The sequence below is a fragment of the Chenopodium album genome, chromosome 14 (genome assembly GCF_948465745.1).
Source record: "Chenopodium album chromosome 14, dcCheAlbu1.1, whole genome shotgun sequence".
Taxonomy (NCBI): Eukaryota; Viridiplantae; Streptophyta; class Magnoliopsida; order Caryophyllales; family Amaranthaceae; genus Chenopodium; species Chenopodium album.
The window spans coordinates 33,002,466-33,027,930 of NC_137847.1; the positions used below are offsets into that span (position 1 = coordinate 33,002,466).

Genomic DNA, 25,465 nt, shown 5'->3' on the forward strand with positions numbered 1-25,465 from the left:
TGATTAAAGCCCCAAGGAGGATATTTGGTTTGGGCCGAGTTACAAGCTTAAACAAGGAGTCCAAGTAGCCCGAAGGGCCTTCGCCCGATGGCGCGCCCGATCGGGCGCGAGAAGAGAAGCTCACGAAGGAAAAAAAGGTGGGCCCGATCGGGCGGTGCCTCGCCCGATCGGGCGCGTGTTTCTAAGGAGAAGTTTAAGCGTCGTTTAAGTTGTTTTAATTTAGGATTTTCGAGCTTAGTTTTTGGGGATACGCTTTTGTTAAGCGAGTTTAGTATTCTTTTTCTCCCTTCCCTTACTCTCTCTCTTTCTCTCTCTCCTCTTAAACTCTAGTATTATTTTCTCTCTCTGCAACTCTTTGTTTAATTCCATCTCTTGTTTCCTTCAACTTTGGTAACGATTTCTTCTCATTTAATCTCAGCTATTTATTTTATTTCTTCCATCATGACTTGTTTAATTGCTTTGTTTAGTTTATGTTCGATTATGTCTGAGTAGTTTTCTTTCTAGGGTTTATGGGGATCCATAAATAATATGAAGGGGTAATTTATTGTTGTTGATTGTCAAAGCTTGATTAATTTCCTATTGATTGATTTAATGCTCTATGACTAGATTAGGCCTGATCTTTTATGCATGAGTTTGACAATATTGATTCGAGAGATGAGAATTGATGTTTAGGTCTAGTTTCAATAGGTAGGTTAATTTATAAATGGTTAAGTCGAGATTCGAGAGATGAGATTTAATACCGGTAGATTAATTCTGTGATTGTAATACGTAGCGAAAGCCCTTTACGATCTGATTAATTGATGCATTGATGATTGAATATTATGTTTTACCCTGGAATATTATTTATTGGTGAACCTATGCCCTAGGTCTTTTATTCCTTGATTTTCCTCCTACTTTAATTCCTTTCCACTTTTACTCCTAGTAGTTTAGTTCTCCTTTATAATAACAAATTGGTTACTTGATAATCTAGATTATATAGATTTATTAGGAATAAATTGACTTGTTTCCCTGTGGTTCGACCCTTCTTCCCTTTCTACATAGTTAGTGGATTTAGGTATTATTTTTTATTAGGTGATTATGACTTTAGCCTGTCAACCTAGCACTCATCCAGGCAAGGGCTCGACCTACAAGAAAGAGAAGGTTAGTTGCCCGGGGGTGTGACCAGGAAAAGCCCCTCTGATGCTTAAGTTAGCAAATCACACTTTCAAGAGAGAGAAAGTAGAGGGATAGAGTACTTTCTAGAGAGAGTAAGTGGAGAGAGAAAGGATAGAGATGTACTTTTCATGTGGCACACTTGTACTTGACTGGATAGACTAAGGGTAAATTCGTACTTTATGATGGCTAATGGTGGGCTGGATCATGAAGCGGTATTTTTTGTCATTTTAGATGCATTGGGCTTAGGACACGGATTAGGCCCAAACAGCTGGTTTCAACAAAAAAAAGGACGTCATTTTGTTAGAGAACCGACAAACTATGGTTTTAAAGTCTGTGACACGTTGGTACAAGTTACAACATATAAGCCTACACGTCACTAAGGCTGTTCATTGGTCCAAGACTGGATCGACCCAGATTGGACCGAGACCGAAAATTAGAATTTTAAGAACCGAAGATCGGACTGGTTAAGTGACGACCGAACCCGGACCGGACCGAAAGAATCGTTCCAAAACCCGGACTGGACCGCTTTGGACCGATTTAAGAATTTTTTTTAAAAGAGTTCTAAATTTTTAATAAAGTTATGTAAAACACGAAAAAAGTAAAGGAAAAACTGTATTTTAACGTCTATTTTTGTATGTTTAGTTAAAGAAAGCTTATAAAATTAAAGTTTTCTAAGCTTATTAACAATAATCTTAACCATTATTTAAGGTTTCACGCATATTTTTTTTATCAAAAAATCAGTCCAGTCTAAGACCGATTTTTATAGGGTTTTGGACCGGACCGAAAAAATAAATTTCAAGACCCAAAAACCGGACCGAAAATCAGCCCAGTCCGAACGGATTATGAACACCCCTACACATCACAACTTGTGCCCATATTCGAATAGGACTTGTTTTTTTTTTTTTTTTTTTTTTTTTTTTTTTTTTTTGACAAAAATAGGACTTGTATTAGCATATTTGATTTTTATTTTTTTTTATTTTTTTTATTTTTTATGTTAACTAAAATAAAAGGAAAATTTGCAAATTACCACCCAAATAGTGGACCTATTTTGAAATTACCACCCGTTAATTTTTTTATTTTATTTTACCACCCCTTAAATTAAAAAATTACTCATGTTCCCACATTTTTTAAAATTCCGAAGGTTTTCCGTGTGTGGGCCCACCTCCATTTCCATTTTTTGTTGAATCACCACAAAACCTCTCATCTCCATTTTCCTGCTTCACTTTTTCTCTCCTCCTTCTTACCTGAAACCCCCATGGGAGGCAGAGGAAGGAGCCGCACTCAACGGAAACACTTCAAGCAAAGGGGAAAGAGGAAGGAACCCTTAGTTCATAAGAACCCCCAATTTATTTGAAGTAGGAACCCTAATTTTAAAAAACCCCAATTCAATTAAAATAGGAACCCTAATTTAAGAAAACCTCCAATTTAATTGAAGCATGAACTCTGATTTCATTAGACCCCCAATTCTACCTATTTAACCCAAATATAGTGGATTTTGGTGAAGGAAATGTGAATTGAAGTTGCAAGAGCTATTTTAAAGAGAAAAATCAAGGGGAAAATTAGTCAAAATGTCAAAATAGCGGTTTGTAGCCGTTAGGTGAGGCCCACAGATGGAAAATCCCCGGAATTTTGAAAAAGGTGGGAATCTGAGTAATTTTTAAATTTAAGGGGGATACTAAAATATAAAATAAAATTTTAACGGGTGGTAATTTCAAAACAGGTCTACTATTTGAAAAAAATGTTTTATTAAAAAATAGGTTTACTATTTGAGTAGTAATTTACAAACTTTCCAAAATAAAAAGGCAAATACGGATTAATAAGATTTGATTACAGATCTTGAATACACGGGTCGTAATTACGGAAAGTTGACATTTTCGAGCAATTTCTCTACTCTCTTTTCCTAAAATTCCCCAAACTGGCGAAATCCGAGTAAAGGTCATCGAGCCCTATATATATGTGATGCAAATTCATTCTTCCGTATTTTCAGACTCAAAACACAACCCTGAGAGAACTAACCCAGATTCTGCAAACAAACTTGCAGTGCTGCTCAAATTTTCACAAACAATCATCAATCATCCTTCAATTTAATTAGTTATTCAATCCCATAAATCAATCGAATTTTCTGGGTACAAAAAAATGAGCAAATTAGGGTCGAAAATGGCGGTTTTTCATGGCGAAACGAGTTTGGGTGACTTAGAGGTGAAATCTATGGCAAAAGGCTCGAAATTCCAATTTCCGAACAATGAAATTCGAATCCATCATATTTCGCCATCAAGTGATCGGTGTCATCCACTGTCACTTCTTCATACCATTTCCCCTTTCTCTTTTCTCTGCAAACTCGAACCCTCCGATCAACAACAGCAGCAACAACCAAACCTCTTGAGTTTGCACGCTTCTTGCTTTTACGAGCTTAAATCTGCTGTTGTTTTGCTTAACAATGAGGAGATTCATCTTGTCGCAATGCCCAGTAAGCAGAAGAAGTTCCCTTGTTTCTGGGTTTACGCTGCGCCGGTTGGGCTTTATGTTTCGTGTTTAGGGATGTTGAATTTGCGGTGTTTGTCGATTGTCTTCGATCTCGATGAAACCCTTATTGTTGCCAACACTATGAAGTCTTTCGAGGATCGGATTGATGCGTTGAAGAGTTGGATTTCCCGGGAGGGGGATCCAGTGAGGATTTCGGGGATGAATGGGGAGTTGAAGAGGTACGCCGATGATCGGGCGTTGCTTAAGCAGTATGCTGAGAATGATTGTGTTGTGGATGGTGGGAAGGTTTATAAGGCGCAATTTGAGGAGGTTGCTCCATTGTCGGAAAATCATGAGACTCTTGCCCGTCCTGTTGTTAGGTTGCCTGAGAAGCATCTTGTTCTTACTCGAATTAATCCCGAGGTGACTTAACTTGTTCTGCTTATAACTCATTATCTTAATTTATGTATTGTCCGTTATACATACACATGTGATAGAGTATATAAATCGATCTTGTGATTCAACCATCACTTTAAGCTTTTGGTTGAGTTGGTCCTTTAACATGGTATCATACATGAGCTCATGAAGAGTTTGCTTTATCTTAAAGTGGTGGTTTGATATTATGGCATAGGATTGCTTAGATTGCTATATCTTCTCGTGTTATTAACTTGTTCCTCACAAATTACCGGCATTCAATTTAGGATTCAAATGGAACTTTCTTGTGTAAGAGGATCATGGGAGTTTATGTAGTTCCCTGCATTGATACTTTATTTTGTAGGACATTAAGATAACTCTAGGCATTTCAAATTTAGGCTGGGAGTTAAGATTACACGTATTGAGTCGACATGAGAAATAAAACAGATGGTTATGGTAAGGTGATTGGATACGTCCTCTGGCTTTTAATAAGTGCTCCATTAATACTTTATGCACTATTCCATAGTCACTTGACCTACTTTGACCAATGTTTGTGATTTATGCATAAAAAAAAAATATAGTCTCGTAGGTACTTTTTGGAATCACCTCAATGAATTGATTATTAATTTACAATTGTTATACTTGTTACTTATTGATAATTAAAGATATTATTGGCCAAAGATTTGGATCGGCATATGTGCCTATAAGAAATGGATCACTACTTAAAAGATGGAGGGAGTACAATATAATGGGTTATTGTTGAGGAGATTATGTCTTTTTACGAGTCTTTTGTGGACTTTGAGCTAATATCGTGCTGGATGTACGTACATGAGTGGTCTCTTACAGTCATAGTTCTTGTGTATTTGATAATGATTGTTCTTTGTAAGCGAAATCTTAAGATTAAGGATATACTACTCATGTTGTACATTAGGTGATCAAGCCATGAAGGTTAGTTTAGGTTACAAGAAATTGTATGAAATATTATTAAGATTTTTAATTTTTTATTGTGAGATGCACATTTATGTGAGCTATTCAAGATTGGCTCTTTTTTTTTTTTTTTTTTTTTTTTTTTTTTTTTTTTTTTTTTTGCTACAAGTCATTTACTCTCTCATTTCTTCGTAAAATTTTAAGTTATGGGTGGGAATGTTTTTCAAGTTTAATATAAAGAAGATATATCTAATTACTTGAATTACATCAACAATGTGAAAAAAAAAATCTGATTGTAACATGATGTGTGGTCTTGTAACATATGTGGCTGTGGGCTACTTTTGTGTAGTGATAAATACTAACCGTTTTAAGGGATATTTGGTTTCACTATAGATGTATTAAGGGATATTTAGATGTGGTGAAGGAATATTTGTTAAAGAAGTATGATGCTTATGGTTGGAAGTTAACTAATTATAGAAAGGGGAAGCATTGAAGGGCAGTAGGGAAGCCTGAAAAAGCTTTTACAAATTCTTTTAAGGGATACTTCATCTATACGAGACTGTTTTAGAGGCGCATGTGGGTTTATCTTGTAAAACAGACATGAATATGATAATTTTTAAGGAGGGAAGCAATCCAAATGAGAGTGAGACCTTACCGCTGCTCCCAAACCTAAGAAGATGATCCAATGCTACTAGTTGACGACATGTTGGCTACAAGAATAATTAACCCTTCCATCTTTCATTACCTCAAGTTGGTGAAGAAAATGGAACGGTCGTGGCGCTTTTGTGTCGAGTGTAGGTACCTTAATGAGCAAATATTTATTCTTGTTTATAGATGAGTTGTTGCATGAATTGGATCAGTTGTTAGTATTTTATGAGCTAGATGTAAAAGTTGGGTATTTCGAGGATGCAAGATTGCCTTTTGGACACACAAAGGGCACTATGAATTTCTAGTCATCTAATTCGGTTTGACAAATGCCCCACAACCTTTTCGATCCTTAATGGATGGAGTTTTTTGCCCTTCTCAAATTTTCTTCTTGTGTTATTTAACGATTTCCTTGGTTAAGAATGTCATGTTAAGAACATGGGGTTAGTGTTGACTGAAAATAGCTTATTTTTTACATGACAAAATGTGATTTTAGGAAGGAGGAGGTGGCATACTCGGGGCATGTATTTCCGATAATGGTGTGACAGTTGGTATGGAAAAAGGGGGATTTGGTTCGTGCAGTGGTATGAGTTTGGAATCAAGAATAAGATCAGTGTGGTATGGAGATGGAACTTATACTTAATGCCCTGTATATGGTTTTGTTAGGGAATGCTAATTTTTCTTTTACTTAAGACCCCTGGAGATGGAACTTATACTTAATGCCCTGTAAATTTCACAATTGCATATTGCTATTTTATGGGGCTAATCTGGGGTTCTCTTTTAATGATATATAATAGTACGTGACATTTTGTTTTCTTTCATTTTATTTTTTATGACCCTTCATGTTTTCATTATTTACCTTTTTTTAGACTAAACCTTTCTTATATACGAAATTGAAACTAAACCATTGATAATGAGCAGAACCTCTGATCAACCATTTTCTATGGGCAGAATCGTGATACCAGTGTTCTTGTACGGTTACGACCTGCATGGGAGGACTTGAGAAGTTATTTGACAGCAAAAGGGCGCAAAAGATTTGAAGTATTTGTCTGTACCATGGCTGAGAGAGATTATGCTTTAGAGATGTGGAGGCTTCTTGACCCTGAAGCAAACCTTATTAATTCAAAACAACTTCTTAACCGGGTTGTATGTGTGAAGTCAGGTAAGCAGGATTTCTTTATCATCTTCTCGTAGGCTCAGATATTCATCTTGTTATTTCTTTAATTTATGCTTATGCAACTGAAAATAGCTAATGATGCTAAATAGTTGCATCGTAAGGGGATTTGGGTTAGTCAATTATAACATATAAGGGCGAAGGGTTCTAAATGACAACAAAATTGCTAGCCATGCGAAAAGATGCTAATATATATCTTCAAGTAACTTCAAATTTTATAGCCTTTCCAAGATGTCGGGTATTCATTTGTGATATTGAAAGGTAATTGTTGTATATTAAGAGTATGGTTATTTTCACGTTATGAAAATGCCTATTTTTGATCCATGAGCATTAGTTTTTTCTTTCTTTATACGTCTTTCATCATTTAAGTTAAAAGCCCATTTTCCCTGAATTTCTTGTTTATAAATAAAAGCCCCATTTCTCATTTGGAATGGGGCTATCGTCCGCTAACTTCTTTTTTTTAATACACTTTCGATCAACAGAACCCTTTAACCTCATTAAATTCTCTCTTACTTATTAAAAAAACAATAAATTGTTAATCAACAATTTTATTTGATAGAAAGGAGCATATCTTATTAAGGCTACCCATTTATTGCAAATGGGCAACTATCTATGAACAATGCCGCACTTCTATTCCTTTTCTAAAACCATGCCCAAGGTAAATTAGACTTTTATTTAGAGACAAAGGGAGTATATGAATATAATGAATAATTTTGGCCCCTGTTCATGCTGCTTATTATTCTAAAATCTACTTTTTAGGAAGAGTACAATTAACAAATAACATACACTCTCCATTTCTTTTGTCCTACCAACTTATTGTTGAATTAGCCAACTAAGAAAAATAAGAAAAAAGTGGATAAAGTAAGAGAGGAGTGAACACTGGGTGTTTGTAAGAAAAAGGTGGATAAGTGTAGTAAAAGAGGGGGGGTGGTTTTTTTTTTTTTTTTTTTTTGGGGGTGGTTATGGGTAGAATTGTCAATTCGGGTAAACGGGTCGGGTAAGTGTGGGTCGGGTCAATTCAGGTTAATGTCGTAACCTATGCGGGTCAGGTTTGTGTTGGGTCATGCTTGAGTCGGGTCATACATCTATCGGGTTTGGGTCGGGTTAAGGTCGGGTGAATAATAGGTCGGGTTTAATTCGGGTTTTCACGGGTTAAAATAGGTTAGGGTCATTCTCGGGTTCGAGTCGGGTTCGGTTCAAGTCAATAATTGGCGGGTTATAATCAGGTCATTCTTGGGTTTGAGTCGGGCTTGGTGCAAGTCAATAATTTTCGGGTTATAATCAGGTCGAGTCATTCTCGGGTTCAAGTCAAGTTCGATTAAAATTAATAATTTGTGGGTTATAATCAGTTTGGGTCATTTCCAAGTCGGGTTATGTTCGGTTTCGGGTCTCAAATATTGGGTTAATCTGGGTTTCACGTTGATTTCAGGTCGGGTCATATTGGGTTCGGGTACATTTTTTGAATCGGTTTGTTAACAATTTATATAATGATATTCACGTTTAATCATTATCAATTTCTTCATTTATTGTAAGAGAAATAATTTTATATAAGTTCAAATTCGAGCTAATTAGTTCAAAAAAGTTTAGATAAGATATACATAATAAGTGACAACGTAATTATACTTTGATCAATAGTAATAAGGTGGTCTAAATTGAATTTAAGGTGATTTGAAATCTGGTCAGGCCAACAACATGTTAGGTTGAGTACGAAATGGGTCATGAACAATTCGGGTTGAAATTGGTTTAGGTCAATAACAAGTCGTGTTGATTTCGAGTCAAGTTAGTAACAATTTCGAGTCGGGTTAGTAATAGGTCAGATAAAATTCGAGTCGGGTTAGTAACAGGTTGGGTTAAATTCGGGTCAGTTTAATAACAGGTCGGGTTAGTAACAGGTCGGGTTAAATTCGGGTTATGATGGGTTAAAATGGGTTTGGGTCAATTTCGATTTAGGTAAATAATTTACGGGTTATATTCGGGTCGAGTCATCTTCAGCTCGGTTCATGTTCGGGTTCGTGTCTCAAATACTCGGGTTAACTCGGGTCTAGGGTTGGTTTCAAGTCGGTCAGATCGTATTCGGGTTACCATTTTTCCGGGTTTAGACCAGTCGGTTAATAATCGGGTCGGGTTAGTTTTTGACAGCTCCAGTTATAGGTATGCTAAAGGTAGAAAGCAAAAAACAAAGGGAGTATTTGTGTTGCCATTAATAATTTTAAATAAATATGTGACTTTGAACTTTTTAATAAATTGTGTTACCATTAAACGAGTATATAATGAATAATTTTGGCCTCTGTTCATGCTGCTTATTATTCTAAAATCTACTTGTCAGAAAAAGTACAATGAATAATTTTTTTTATTTTTTTTATAGGATATGATACTTGTCAGAAAGGAGTTGTCCTAGAAACAAGAAAAATACGCTAAAGTATCATAACTCATCTGTTGATTATACTCTTGATATGTAAGACTGGCCTGGATATTTTGGACAGGTGGAATATTTGGTAACATCAATTTTGATTCTGATTTCTATAACTGAAACAATTTTTCTTCTGATATTCAGTGTTATAACATTTTTCCTAAATTTTTTAGTGGTCACCAGCAATTGTCTGAATAAGCAATTAATAGTTGCTGAAAAATGAGATTATTAATTATATACTATGTCAAAAAGCTATTGCACACAAAATGAAAAGGGAAGTAAAGGTGCTGTATTGCCTGTCTTCTTGCTGCTTTTAAGTTTTTTGAAGACTGATAGAGATGATTTTATAGAAAGCTGTTTTGTTTCCCTTGTAATCATAACCTGCCCACTTTAAGAAATAAAAGTTTCTTCAGTTTGGTATCTTTGCTTTTCAGTAATTTGGTCCGGATAGTGAAGCCTAGGTTTTCTTCAGGAAGAAATTTCCAAAATAAGAGGCTATTAAATAATATCGTTAGATAGCTGAAACAAAGAAACAAGTACAAAGGAGAGGACAAGCTAAAAAGTTCCTTCAGTTAAGTATCTTTGCTTATTTTTTCAATTTTACTTGATAAGAAGATGATTATAATTTAACCAGCATAGAAACAAGTACAAAGGAGAGGACAAACTGTCATTAAACTGAATCAGAAATCAAATTTTCAAACCAACCCAGTTTCTGTAACTCTTTTCATTAGAAACAATATTTTCCGGACCCAATTGTCTTCTGCTTTAACTAAACATTCCACAAAATCACCATTACAGCATTGCACCAATGCAACATCTTCTCCTTTGCTTAATTCTTCCAAACCCCATAGAGTAAATCTTGCAGCCAATTCATAATTTTCAAAGGACATACTTAAGTTTCTTTAAGCGAAGAGAAAGCCTTCTCAATTGTTAACTTGCCACCTCATAATGAAGGAAAATATGTGAACAAGACTAATTGTTGTGTCAATGAAGGATGTAGACGTAAGGTGAAAGGCCACGCCTTCCCTGGATTGTGCTTTACCAACGTCTACATAAAGCTCTCACCTTAGAGGTTCCTTTGCCTTCTAGATGATATTAGCTATAGGAAATGCTGGATACTTGGGGGTGCAGTTAAGCAACAAAGAAAGGACTTACAAGAAAAAAATCTCTATAGAACTTTCCATTCACACTCTAGAATCTTCCATGTTATTTAACTGTATAAACTAAGAGTCACACGTAGAATCTAGCTCCTTTATTTCTTTATCATGGGGTGGTCTTAGGAAATTTTAATCCCACGTGTTGCTGCACAAGAAACCACACAACAGAATATATTGGGAAAATGAGCACAAAAAAGGCAGCTCTCCTTCCTAATAATCTGTTCAAAAATAAATTTGTCGTTTATCCCGTTAGTCAACCTTAAAAGAGGAGATAAAGAAAATGGAAACTTATGGAGCATATTCGTTGCACATTATGATTGGGGATAAACTTTTGGGAGATTCTACATGGTGTCCTTAAAATTAGAAATTTTATTTGGAACATTTTTTTGGTATTCTATGTAGTGGCATTAGGGAATGGCTAAATTAATTATAGTGGCCTAATTTTTATAATGACCAACCTAATATTAAATGGTCCAAAACCTATCCGAATTTTATAAAAAGACAAACCACCATCACTACCCCCTCACTCTCAACAACGGCCACTGCCTAGCATCACTGAGTCGCAGATAGCCGCAGCTCGCAATGACCCACCAACCCAGGCTGTGACGGGACAGCAACAGCAACAGCCCCACCACCACCAACGTCCCACCTTTGGGGTCGGATTTTCGAAGGGGGTGGGTGTTTGGGTCAGATTTTCGAAGGAGAATGCTGTGTGGGTTGGATTTTCGAAGGGAGTGGCCGGTGTGAGTTGAATTTCCGAAGGGAGTGGGTGGTGTGTTCAAATTTATGAAGGGAGAGGGCTGTTTGGGTCGGGATTTTGGAAGGCAGTAGCGGTGTGGGTTGGGTTTAGTAAAGGGGGTGGCAGTATCTAGGCTAGGGTGGCAGTGGTGATGGTGGCTGGACAAAAGGGGGTGGGTGCATGGTGTTTGGTGTTGGGTTGAAGAGAGGGGGAAGGTTAGATTAACTAGGAGGGTTAGTAAAATTATTCAGTTTAAGTACAGGTTTTAACCCATTTAAGCTAGGTTAGTCATTTAAATGAAAGTAGGCCACTATAATTAATTTTGCCATTCCCTAATACCACTACATAGAATACCAAAAAAATTGGGCTTTCACATCAGTGTTTGAAAAAGCGCGCCTAAGGCGCGCCTAGGCGCTGAGGCAGAAGGCGATCAGGGGGTGAGGCGTTTTTGGTTAGGCGCACATGAAGCAAACATCAGCCGAATTTTTTAAACTGGCCATATAGCACGCCTCACTTCAAAGAGGAGCAATGAGACGCACCTAGGCGCAGCAGAACCCCTTCTCGCTTCAGTGTGCCTTCAGCTTTTTTATACATTGTTTCACTTAGAATATATTGTATATCTGAAACTATATGGTGTAGATTTGATTGTGAAGCCCTCTATTTAATTAATGTTAACGTCCCTGTTGATCTCTTTGCTAAGGACGTCAAACACAGAGGTAATGATGCAAAGGTCCTCATGCATTGTCAAAAGTATAGTGATAGTAAAATTTCCTGTTTAATTACAGCTCTCCATCCTAATAATCCCTCTACCTATGCACATCCACTTTTTACATCCTCGAAAGATTATAAAGATATCTCTTAATCCTTGTTCTTGTAAGCTTTGCAGGATCAAGAAAGTCTTTGCTGCATGTTTTTCAGGATGGTGTTTGTCATCCTAATATGGCAATGGTGATTGATGATCGGTTGAAGGTATGGGAGGATAAGGATCAGCCACGTGTACATGTGGTTCCTGCATTCACCCCATACTATGCTCCCCAAGCTGAGGTACAAAATTGATTTTGTGGCACAGTGTTGAATCCTACCATTACGTGAGACTAATTATAAATAATTATTTTTCTTTGTTCAATAGACAGCAAATGCTGTTCCAGTCCTATGTGTAGCCAGAAATGTTGCATGCAATGTAAGGGGAGGCTTTTTCAAGTAAGAGTTAAATCAGAATAAATATATAATTATGCTTTCAAGGAGTGCCCCACTTATATGAACTCCTTCACAGTTCCATCATATATCTATTTATTCCCTCTTGATGTGTGCTCTGATTTTTGCTAGAGAATTTGATGAGAACTTTTTGAGAAAAATCTTCGAGCTATTTTATGAAGATGAGATGTCAAATATACCTTCTCCTCCAGATGTGAGCAATTATTTAATTTCAGAGGTGTGAATTAGTTGCTTGTACCAGCATGTTGGTGAGAATTGCATATGCTTTTGGCCAAAGTTGAACAATGTGTACTTTCAGGAGACAGGATTTATTGCAAATGGAAATACAAGCGCTCCCATGAGTGAAGGCATTTCTGGTGCAGAAGTTGAACAGAGACTACCGCAATTGGTAAGTCTGTCCTGCTCTACAAGCAGAAGAGTTTATTTATTTAATTCTTTAGTTGATGAATGTTACAATGCAGCCATTCAGCTCATCTTCTAAGATGAATTTTGTATTTGTCATTTTTTCTATTCTTCATAGAATATTGTGATGCTGTTTCAAAAAAAAAAAAAAAAAAAAGAAAAGGAAAAAGAATATTGTGATGTTTTTTCATGACAGATTCTTCATTTTTTTTCTTAGGACGAGAAACTTGCTGTGGATTCAGATACTAATTTAGCAAATAATATTCCTGACTTGAGATCTGAAGCACCACAGCAGCCAATCCCTTCTGTTTCTGGTGTTGCTAATCCTTTGAGAATGACTATGCCTTCACAAAGTATAAAAGCTTTTTCCTTCAATTTGGTTTTCTTCTATTGAAATTAGAAATTAGTTTTGATCTTTTATTATATTCTCATCCCTCTGCTGCTTACATTCTAGAGGGTTTGCTTGGGGTACCGGCTAGAAAAGATATAAGAAGTTCGTCTGGTGATCCCCCAATTCTTAAATTACCTGCTCAATCATCACAAGGTGGTTGGTTGGTTGAAGAGGATGGGAATAGGGGTCTATTGAGCAACCGAGGAATTGTGCCTGCTCAAGATTTTGATACATCTAAAGTTGATAAACAAAGAGCTTATGCAGGTCATCCTGGTCATAGCACAGCACTTCCTGTTTCTTTGGCCCAGCTTTCCAGGGTGAGGACTGATGTGGTTTTATCTTAAGTTATCCAATATTTATGATTGCTCTTTTCATCATTTGTTAATCTGCATTCTGATTACTGCTAAGGTTTCTACATACGCTTCTCTTGTAGTGATATATTAGTTCTTACTGACTGCAGGCGAATGCTGGACAGGAATTTTCAAAACAAAATGTACCTGCTAGTGAGACAGCTGGTATGTCTGTATAGTCTTTCTAATTATTTATTTGGTTTCACTTGATGGAAGGTATTCTTTTCTAATTGAAGTAAGTTTGTGTTAGACTTTGTTCTTTTCACCTTCAAAAATAGTTAAAGAAATTAAGTTCTGGGATAAAAGGTACCCAACTTCAATTCACAATAAAAACAAGCTAATCTGATCTAGAATAAGAAGGGAGCTTACACTGTGCGCAACAAGTGTTACTGTGTATAAGCAATTGTGTGTGGGCACATGAGTAGCAAATGTTACTGCATATGTGCGTGCGCACGTGTGTTGCTGTTTATTTATTGTGCTTTCATGATGACATTGGAAACATGGTAGAGGTTTAGATGCTATATTAGGATGATGAAAACTTGAGGTGATCTACTTATTTTTGTTCCATAATCATTGTAGCATGTAGAGTTTCAAAATTCAAACTTATCAACACAACTTTTAACATAGATATCTGTAGTTATTTTCTAAGTAAACATAGTAAAATTAAATATTTTGAAAGCATGTGTCAAGATGAATCTAACAAGATCCTACATCTCACATAACCATGTTATTTCTTATGTATAAATCATTATAGATGGTCAAAGGGGAGTGTGTGAATTAAGTAAAAGCCCAAATGTTGTAATGCTTTGAACAGCAAAATTATTTGATGGCTTTGGACAATGTATAGTATCTGACCATAAGTGCTCTTTTTAACCTGAACAGGTGTTCCTGAAATTGCTAATATTCAGAGTCCAGCTTCTACCACTAACAAAGAAACACTAGCTGATGCTGTTAAAGTAAATACATTGCCTTCCAGCTTATCAATCAGTGTGCTGCAAGAAATTGGTCGAAGATGTTGTTCAAAGGTACGTGAAATGAAATCATTTTTTAGTAACTTTGTCAGTGTTGGTATTTCGTTGAAACATGTCCAAAGTTACAAATACTTTTGCTGTCCAATCTTATATACTTTCTTATGATCACTTATGATCAAATAGTATCTGATCAAAAGTATTACGCTGTATCTGATACTATTTGAACATATGCTATCAAGTATGTTCAAATAGTTGGGAGTTCTTTATAGCCTTTATGTTCAAATAGTATCTGATCAAAAGTGTTTCGTTGTAACATGTCCAAAGCCATCAAATCTTATATACTTTCTTCAATGCAGGTTGAGTTCAAGCCGATTCTCAGCACAAGTAAGGATTTGCAGTTTTCTGTTGAGGTTAGTATATTGCTTTGGTAATGATGTCATTATAGCAATAAGTAACATTGTAATTGATGTTATTTTACTATATGAACTGCTCAACATGGAATCAAAGTTCACCAGTATTGTTAAAATATGGCAATTTATCTTGAAAATTTTCTAAGGCCTTGTACACTTTGTATACTTGAAAATCACTTCCTGATTTTTGGTAAAAATTACTTTCAAATAGCGAAAGTCCATAATAAAATTTAGTTAGCAAAATAAGTAGATATTTTTTTTAGCTATGTCATTTGATCAGTAGATATTAGTTTAGCAAAGCCGCTACTCCAAAAACATTTTCATTTTTTATTTAAATTGAAGTGTTTATTGTTTAATAATTTTTAAATATAAAAATTAATAACATTATGGCGATAGTGATAAATTGTACTATTTGTTAGAATTAGTGGAAGCGAAAAGGCTGAAACATGTGTTAAAGACACCATGAGCTAATGAAGGGTGTGATGTATTAAACATAATTGCAATCAAATTTCTACGTGGAAAATCCCCCCCCCCTCCTCTACAAACAAGTTGGTTAAATAACCCACCAATGTCACTTATCAATTTACAATTATTAGCAATCCTCACAAGAGTCGCAACACTTGAATTATCACCCAAATCTTTGAAGAACTCCAATATAGGAATTGAAGGGTGTTTGTAATCTCTCACAGTATGTTTGAATAGGAAAATTTGGAGAAAAAGGGTGGAAAGGGGAAATGGGGTAGTATAATGTCCCTTATTTGGATAAGAAATAGGGAAAGGAAAAGGAAATAAAGGGATCCATTTCCCATCTCCATTAGTAAACCAAACACCTCCGTTAAGAGCTTTGGAAGGAAAATGGAAGGTAACTCTCTCCTTCCCTTCACCTCCCATTCTCTTTTCTCTTTTTCCTTCCCTTCCCTTTCTCTTCGCTATTGTTATCCAAATATAGTGTCGTCGTTTTTGAACATTGTGATAAATTGAAACCAATGATCCCTTTATAAGGAATATGAATTCTACCCTTCTCCAAGTTGCAAATATTTTAAACACTAAACTAGATCTTGAAAACTACCTTCATTTTCTTTAGTAGCAGCACAACCAAGGTTAACTATAAGAATCTTTATGAAACACCACTACCTTATTACTCTCACTATCTCTTTTTGATGTACCTAGGAGGAATATTAAAGAAATCAAGGTATATGGGACTTTTCTGGGTATAAATAACTGGCGAGTAAGGATAATTGGATAAAAATGATGGTTAAAAAATTTGAAATTGGAAGAGTTATGGTGGGTAATAATAATCGTACTTATTAAAATTTTATGACAATGAATACTTTTTTTTAAAACAAATAATTATAATTTATTTTTTTGTACTATTAATTTCGCAATTAAAATATTGCAAGTTATGAATTACCAATATTTCTAAAAATAACATATTTGGAAGGAAAAGGCTAGACTTATCTAACAAAATTCCTATTTGACTGTTTTGAATCATAGAAAAGCCGTTTAAGTACAAGATTCCATTTGCATTAAAATTTCTCAAGATTTCAAATGGCACAGACAAATGAAAATGGTGGGGGGGGGGGGGGGGGGGAGTAATAATAGAGTTAATAAATATTTTTATCTCTTTTATTTAATTAATGAAAAAAGGTTAACAATGATAAGTGTTGTAATATTGTCTCTTTTTTTCTACATTGTTGTTGATGCTAAGCAAGTTCTTAATTTCTCAAAAGTCTAAATCATAACTATAAAAGTCATAGTAAACACCAAAAAAAAAGAAAGACTGAAAAGGAAAATCGGAACAATAAAAAGGATTCGAGAGTGTATTAATTTACCCTTACCCACCAACACCACTAATCGTTGAATTAACTATGAAGGGACCCAATCATGATACAATTTTCTTGAAAATGTACTATAGAAGATATTAGGAAAAGCAAGTACTGGTCAGAAAAATTCATTTCTACGGAAATCATTCTAGTAACAAACTAACAATCAGCTATCATAAAAGATTATATATACTAACTCCTTTTTTTAAAGTTGCATCACTTTGCAAATTGCGGATTTGTAGGCAATTTTTGTAGGTGAGAGAATAAAATAAATGAATCCATGTGATAGGAGAGAGATAGAGAGAGTTTAATAATTAAAAAGGAAAGTGATGTAACTAGTTTGAAGCTTCCGTTTTAGGAAAGTGATGAAACGGAGGAAGTATGTACATATAAGACCTCTTTCCTACAGAATATGGCTGCTGGCTGCTAAAATTCTTGCTAGATATCATCATTTCACAATTTTAGGCTTTCAAGAATTGGTTTCTTCATTTTGTCCTGTTTGTGCATCTTCAAAGTGATTCCACATTATTTTCTTATCATTAGAAACCTAATATGTTTACTCTACTCTTTGGTTCAGGTATTATTCACCGGTGAGAAGATAGGAGTTGGAATGGGCAAGACTAGAAAGGATGCTCAACAGCAAGCTGCTGAAAATGCTCTTCGTTGTTTAGCTGGTATGTAATGTAAATGGCAAATCAAATATTTTTATCTCTTGAATCAATAGAATTATGTCCAATCTTTAAGTATGATAAATATTTCCATTATTGCTTACAATTCAACCGGAAATTTACTCTTATGTCAAAAAAAAAAAAAACCCGCAATACAACCTCCTTAGGAATGGCACATGTTTTTTGGATTTGGGTTGAGAAATGCTCAGAACTTCTCAGTTTAACCACCAGATGGGTGGCTATTTGGGTTTTGTGTCTTTTAGTAAAATATGTTTAAGAACATAAAAGATGAGTCACAAATAACTAAGAGGAAATTTGAAGGTGAATATGAGAGGAGAGAAGTATTATGTTTGTATAAAGTTATATTGCTATATATAGTTTATTCTATAAGCTTTACATTGATCTTCACTTCTCAATTTTCAAATTGAGCAGGTTTTAAATTGTAGGAAAAGTTTGTCACAAACCACATTTTAAAAGATAAATTTTGTCACAAAGACAAATGATGTTATAATTTTTTTTTAACAAACCTAATTTCAAATTTTATTTATGTAAGAGCCACATTTACGCGGGATATGATCATTGACCCACTATTTCGGCTTTGACACCCTACATCACCTCCCACCACTGCCTCCCACACCAGCTTTGCTGCCCTACCACTTGCCCTTACCACCCTCCCAAGAGTCCCAACCCGAAACCACCCTCACCAGCCAAAAACCCCACCCTAACCACCCACTCAACCTGAAATCATCCCTCATTGGCCTAAAACCCTCCCTAACCCTCAAAAGGGGTGGCTAAGGGTATGAGGGGTGGGGGGAGGGGCATTTGTGGGTTTGGCATGGAGGGGGAGGGCTTAGGGGGAAGATGTAGGGGTTTTTAAGGGTTTCATTGGGTGGTTCGGAGGGAAGAGGAGGGATGGTAAGGGTAGGGGAGAGGCGGTTGGGGGAGGGGTGGGATTTTGGGTTGTAAGGGTGGATGGTAGGGTGGCAATGCGACTGATGGTGTGAGGGGGTGGTGTAGGGATCAACACCAGAGTAGTGGATCAACAACCATATTTCAGGTAAAGGTGGCTCTTGACAAAAATTTTGAAAACAGATTTGTTTTATAAAATTATAGCTATAAGGTGATTTATGACCAAATTTGAGTTTTTATAAGGTGGTTTGTTATAAATTTTCCCAAATTCTAATACTTTGCTTGTAAGTTGACCTAAGTGTTAGAGTGAATTTGGTTAACTGTTTGCTTCATATATACTATACTATGTTCCTTTTTCTTTTAGACTTTATTTTTTTTTATTTTTTATTTTTTAAATCAATGGCTTTTTAAGACTAGTAAGACTATCTTAGATGACCCATGCGCGGAGTTTAGGAGGAATAGTAGAAAGCTATGTTATATTGACACGGGTACGGGTATTTGATATTGGTACTGATCCGAGTGTCCGATACGTCATTTTCAAAAATTTAGGACACGGGGACACCGTCTTAACATGGGACACGGGTACGGATACAGGCATATGGAAATAATTTTTTTTTTAAGAAAATGGATAATTAGTAGTGTGGGGATTGGGGAAGCCAGATTATCTTTTACCGTGTGAAGTGTAGTAGTAAACTTGTACCGTATGTCAGCAGTAATTAAATACTTGTAAGTGGGAAAAGGCTGTTAAAAAAAAATAAAATAAAAAATAAGTGGGAAAAGGGATGGGTCACGTGGGATAGATTGTGTAGAGGGGTTAAAGAAGTGGTGGGGTCAGGTCAAAATTCAAGGTTAAAAGTATCCAGCTGTATCCAACATTCCAATCTACCCCTTTTATATAAAATAAAAAAAAAATTATTTGGCCAAAAGACTGAAGGATGTGCTTGACTTTTATGGAGAAGTCAGATAGCGCACAACCCTCGCCGGAAAAGTATACAAGGAGCTTAAATTATGTGTTTTTTCTTCGATCTTTGCCTTGAAAATCCCTTTTAAGACGACCTTGCCGTACTCGAGAGCCAAGTGGAGTATCCGGAATGGATTTCATACCCGGATCCGTGTCGGGTTGTATCGACTCGGGTATGACGGCAATTTTGCCGTGTCCGAGTAATACAGGTAGAAAGTAATAAAATACGGTTGCATAAGGAAAGTGGAGCAAGTATCAAAATACGGTGAGAGTAACTGTTAATCATGTTGATTCTTTTACATTTTTTTGATGAACATAACGGGACTTGGCTAGTGTGAATGTGACATCTATGTTACATGGACTCCTCATTTCACCTCAAGTTTCCATGTCGGGCCCTCGACACTCAGACATGGGTATGACACTTGGACACTTCACACTTTTGGTTCAAAACCATGGATTTTTTTTTCACAAAGTTGACGCTTGGACACATGATGTGGATTCTAACCCCTTGTTTAATCAAGTTTTTAGAAAATCCACAATCTTGAAAGAAATATCCAACCTTGAAAGAAATCTTTAAGATTAAATATAAACGTACCGCTATTTCTCCTTACAAGATCACTCCTGAAACTTATGATTCGAATCCCCATATTAATTAACCCACTCTTGGACGCTAATTATTTTGAGATTAAACTCTTTGGCCTACTCCTAGACACTAAGTGTTTAACGTTCTAATTTTCAACCGACTTCTTGAATTGAAAACTAGCAAAAACTGTTTAAGCAAGAGCTAAACAATGAACTTTTATTCAACTGAATTTAGTATTTGTTGCGTGTCCTACAAAGCCTCGAAAATCCCCTATTTATAGACTAAAAACTAACTAATTCTAAGCTTAATAGAACTAGGACAAGCCCCTATCCTTTATCTCCAAGTAACCTAAATAGAATAGGAAAACTAGTTCTACTTAGATTAGGAAACTAGTAATAAGGCTAGTTTGACTTAGTCTATAATTCCTAAAACAAATCCTAATCAACTAAGGAAACTTATTAAGCTAAAATAACATAAATTAAAACGTATCCTACGTGCTTAAATAAAAAAAAAAAAAAAACCTTTCAATTGAAAGGTAAAAACGTGCAAGTAAAACTCTAGAAAAAAAACCTTAGTATGGAAAATCTTCCATTTCAAGTCGGAGCCGAAACTCATTGCACGCGCCACCAAGGAGGGGCACGCGCCTGACCACCGTCAAGAAGAGTCCAAGCCGGAGCTAGGAAGCCGACGCGTGGGATCTGGAACGGCGCGTGGTAGCCGGTGTCGTCGCCGGAAGTCAGATGTGTCATTTTGTCTTACTTGTGAACCATGCTTCCTTCTTTCCCATTTAAACTATTGAACCTTTCCTTATTTATTTCCTTGTTTGGGCAGCCTATAATGGAGTTGTTTAGACCTTCTGAAAGTGTATTAGACCCTTCAAAAGAATTAGCCTCTTGATTCACATCAATACATACCCATGTCGGACATCATTATCCAAGTCCATGTAACATAGTGTGACATTACTAAATATATGAATATCATAGTATCATTCTATTCTTTTTGAGTCATTTGATGATGGAAACTTTACAAGCGATAGTTTTTATTCTTACGTGCTTCACTATTTATTTATCCAAGTCCTGTCTATGATTCAATATGGTACCCGTCTTATATATATAGAGCCATTCAGTCATACATAGCTGGTGATTTCTTGCTTTTACATTAAGGACATGTTTGTTATGTAGTAATTTAGTAATAGCGATGAATTTGTAACTCCGTAAATGGTACTCATCTTTGATGCATAGATAGCTGATGATGGTTAATACTTTTACAGCTTAGGACCGGATTTGTAGGAGGTTTTGGGAATGATTGTAATTAAACTTGCAAGTCATGTGTGGTGGAGTAATGCTAGTTCACCCCTAAAGTTTGTGTTTTCATTTTCATAATCATTTGTTACACTTGAGGGGGGTGGTATTTACAGGTGATGTGAGCTTATGAAGAAAGTTTCACATGCTTGGGTTGGTGTTGTCGACTGATTTATGTATCATAGTTTTATGATCATTAATCAGGTTATTAGTTTGCTGCATGCTTGTCTTGTAATTTGATTGAAAATTGGTAAGTGGAAGTATTAGCAATGGAAGGAAATTATCACCAAGGAGAATTACAGCCCTAGGCTTTGTGTGGCTGAACACTCTTAACTACAAACTAATGCCAAATACTATGATCAAAACAGTTATCTGATTATTTTCCCCTCTCTAATCTCCTTTATGTTTAAAATTTATGCTCCGTTTCTCTTTTTTAATACCTTCTATACTAACAATTCTATATGTAATAGATGTCATTCACCAAAGTGCCCATACGCTTGGCTAGTCTATTACAATATGTTTAACACATGCCTTTGAGATATGATTTGTAATGAAGCATGACTCTGACAACTAAAAAATCACTCTGATTCCACAGAAAAATATCTGACTTATGTTACTCGTTCTGGGTTAATTGACCGGGATGAAAAACCTCAAGTCCAGAGTGAAAATGGATTCATATGGGATGACATTAATCTTCAACCTGATGAACTATCTTCAGATGAGAAGCCGCAGAGAGAGAATGCTTTGGAGGTGAGTATACATTGACACTGTTTTAATGTTACATAGTAATTCATTTATCATAGATAGGAAAGATAATTACATATATCGATTATAAAACCATTCAGATTCATAATTTAAAAGGAAAATGTAACTTCGGAAGCTCTGTCCATCATGCTTTCAAATTTAAGAAATTTTGTATATCAACTCTGTTATCTTAGATGTGATGGTGGTGGGCACTGATGACATGGTAAATGGAACATTGAAGTTTATACCCTTAAAGATGAAAGTTATTTTTTAAGAAATGTTGGCTCAAGTTGCAAGGGGCATGGAGTGTATCTATCAATAAAAATAACATTCTCAAATTTTTATTATGAGAAAATCATCTTATTTGAGTGAGTGCTTGTTCTAAATGAACATGACATCCAGGAATATTGCCTTTTTTTTTTTATGCCATGAAATTTAGCTAATTTTGCCACTTTTCCATTTTTTGTTTGTCTGTGTATATATGGTTTGTTGAGGGGGGTATTCATGCATTTGCATAAGGATTATCATTAAGTTGTTCAGGTGACATCTTGGTTCATGTAAACGAACCTAACTTTGGGCTTATTGCTATTAATGTTAATGGTTCTTCACCAGTACAAGGGACATAGATATGGGAATAATGATGTTAAATTCATAGCATTTTGGGCCGTAATGATGTTGCTATGTTAGAATAATTTCCCAGCTTCTTACCCATGGCAATCCTGCTACTATGTGTAAAGGTGAAAGTTGGCACTGTTATATATACTTCCTGTCTCTGTTTTTATGGTTATGTTGCTTTTTTTTTTTTTTCTTTTAATCCACTGTGCACTTATGACGACACTTGCACACCATAGAAAAAAAATACTTGTATATGGTAGTCAAGTTTTCATGCTCTCCATCTTGCCTTACTCCTCTATCCCCATGCACTTTCTTTGTGCTGTATCTGAGTAGATAACATAGATGATGGTTTGGCTGTGCTGTTCGTACATTAATTTTGTCACTTTATTGACACAGTAACAACAGAGCATCTTTGAGATTGTCGGTTCTCAATTTCTTATCTTAGGCTTCAGGTACTTGCAACATCTGTAAAAAGTGATGCATTTGATTTTTACAGCACTTTATACAGTGAATAATGTTTTGCAGGCTGTAGAAGTAACTTCTGTAAGTACTTCCTCGATGATCATTAATCAGCAGCCCGCAAAACCTGCGTACTCACCCAGGTAGGGGATGTGTATAAATTTATAATCGTTTCTCATGCATTTTTGCTGATAAACTGTCATCGGTTCTTTAGTAGGAGCTGCAGACCTGTTGAATTTTTGTGCATTGTATGTTTGTATGGCTTTGTGAAGCTTTGATTGATTTACTTGAATTTAAATACTTCCTCCACTTTTTATTAGATGCATCACCTTTAAAATTGCGGACTCCTAGGCAATTTTTGGAGTAGAGAGAGTCAGAGAGAGAGATAGAATAATAAAGAGGGCCCATGTGATATGAGGGAGATAGAGAGAATTTATTGACTAAAAAGGAAAGTAATACATCTAAATTGAAACTTCCATATATAGAAAGTGATGCATCTAATAAAAAACGGAGGAAGTATAATTTGCAGTCAATATGGCTTTACTTAGTGGGCCATTCTTGTTCAAATTTCTATTGTTGGTTATCCAGACTTTTGCATCAACAAGACATGCATCACGCTATCCATGTATTTCACTCTGGTATGAACTAATCAACTGGATTTGTTGATATGTTTTTGCTTGAGAAAGTGCTTGATCTGGGTTGGGCTTGTGGTTACTAATTATCATGTTCTTATTGTGTGCGTAAAATGGTAACCTAGCAAACATGTCATTGACGGTACAATGTGGTGGAGTGGTATATTGCTATGCATGTGTTTTAAGCCGTAACTGTATTATTAATATCACTGTCACACTCTTGTTATGAACTTGCTTCTTACTAACATTTTTCCGAGGCCCTGCTGTGTGAATATATCAAAAGAAGGTATTGACCTTGTGTTTCTATCATCCCTGCAATTTCTAGGTTACAGCATTCTTCATCTAGCAAACGGTCAAAAGATGAAACGACACGTGGTCTGCAAAGTTCATCATCTCTCCGGCAACACAGGAATGGTCATCCTACATCATAAGCTGTCAAGAATTTATTAGTAGGATTGCTAATAGGACATACTTTACCCACAGCACTGCTGATGGTTTGCAGAATTAGTTTCCAAAATGTGATTAGTTGCTGCTTACCTGCCAAGGTGAGAATCCTCGTCAACCAACGGGCATACATGATTCATTAGATACCCTATTTGCCAATTAACGGGAGCAACTTTTGAGATGTTTTAATTTGAGCAGGTTTAGCAAGGTCCTAAATCGGGTATCAGGCTTAGCATGTAAATTATGTTTCAACAGCCAGCTGAACAAAGGGTGGAGAGGACTTGTGTAAATTTACTGGCTTTTTGTTTGGCTCCCATTTTCAGAAAGAGCTATCTTTAAAAGACGGCTCTCAATCAAGTCTGTTTTGCTGTGAATCTGTGATCTCTATTATATAGTATCAGTTTTATTCTACTTCGATTTTGGAAGCTACAATTGTTTGCTAAAATACAGTTATAGCCTGTAGCCTTAATTAAGTCTGGGCTTACATAAATCTGTGGGGTCATACACTAACCAAGCTTAGATCATTAAGTGGTATGAACACAATTAGATTAGTACAAACTTTGGTTTTTAGGGTTATTGTCTCTTATTAAGGAGTGTAATGACTATTGGTTATTATTATTTCTAGAGGGTTCTAAAACTCTATTATACTACTCTCTCCGTTTCAGAATGATGAATCTGTTTAGCAAATCGATGCAAAGTTTTACCCATCTTTGACCACAAATATTTTTAATCTAACACTAGCAAAAATTATAAAAGTTAGATATTAATAATCTACTCATCAAAACGAATCAAACTAGATTCCTCATGACTATATTTGTTCTTATAGATTAAGAGAAATTTAGAAGATTCTCTATTTTTTTTTTTTTTTTTTTTTTTAAAAAAGTCAATGATTCCAAATAAGAACATTATTGTGGAACGGAGGGAGTATGAATACCTTTGACAAGTAAAGCATAATATAGGTCCTTGATCTTTTGACAAAGTTGCAATTAGTCCTTGCGCTTTCAATAATTGAGGCAAGTTTCCTTAACTTGGTTGGAATCCTCTAATATTAAAATTAGCAATTGAATAAGCTAAAATTTTTTTATAAGAAAATGTTGTTTTGATTTATAAATTATACCAATTTCTTTTTTTTACCGAGCAAAGAGGAAGCTTTCTTCCTCTTGCTTACAATATATAGAATAATAAAACTTACATTATGGACATTTTTTTTTGATGTAAAAGAGGGAAAAACTCGAAAACAAACAACAATTACGCAATCATTCGTGGGTAAGCCACTCCTACCATGTCCTCCCAGAGAATGCCTTTTATTTCTATCGGAGGATCATCGAAATAAATTACTTTCTCTTGAAAGCCAACCTCCATATTAGCGAGTTTATCCGCCACCCTATTCCCTTCCCTAAAACAATGACAAATATTAAAAAAAGAACCAAACAAACTACAAATCCTACGACAATTTTCAATGATGTGCACGTATTCCCCTTGCGGTTGGGTTGCATTGATGAT

At 35.6% G+C, this 25,465-nt stretch overlaps 1 protein-coding gene across 4 annotated transcripts; it reads left to right on the plus strand.

Moving 5' to 3' along the window:
- Nucleotides 1-3,021: 3,021 nt before the first annotated feature.
- LOC145579150 (RNA polymerase II C-terminal domain phosphatase-like 2) lies at nucleotides 3,022-24,669 on the plus strand. Of its 4 annotated transcripts, XR_014099053.1 has the most exons (16): nucleotides 3,023-4,041; nucleotides 6,556-6,766; nucleotides 11,971-12,128; nucleotides 12,214-12,284; nucleotides 12,411-12,516; nucleotides 12,598-12,687; nucleotides 12,919-13,054; nucleotides 13,156-13,409; nucleotides 13,553-13,607; nucleotides 14,325-14,467; nucleotides 14,770-14,823; nucleotides 17,224-17,320; nucleotides 21,664-21,818; nucleotides 22,953-23,029; nucleotides 23,844-24,063; nucleotides 24,161-24,669. XR_014099053.1 is itself a non-coding variant. In XM_081636416.1 (15 exons), exons 1-15 carry the CDS (start codon nucleotides 3,292-3,294, stop codon nucleotides 23,947-23,949), a joined length of 2,439 nt encoding a protein of 812 aa, XP_081492542.1. In that variant the 5' UTR covers nucleotides 3,022-3,291; the 3' UTR covers nucleotides 23,950-24,669. The 4 variants fall into 4 exon arrangements, 2 of the variants coding, with proteins under 2 accessions (XP_081492542.1, XP_081492541.1); XM_081636416.1 differs by having other exon boundaries at nucleotides 3,022-4,041; nucleotides 12,411-12,492; nucleotides 23,844-24,669; XR_014099054.1 differs by lacking the exons at nucleotides 23,844-24,063; nucleotides 24,161-24,669 and adding an exon at nucleotides 22,824-22,879 and having other exon boundaries at nucleotides 22,953-23,031.
- Nucleotides 24,670-25,465: the final 796 nt, after the last annotated feature.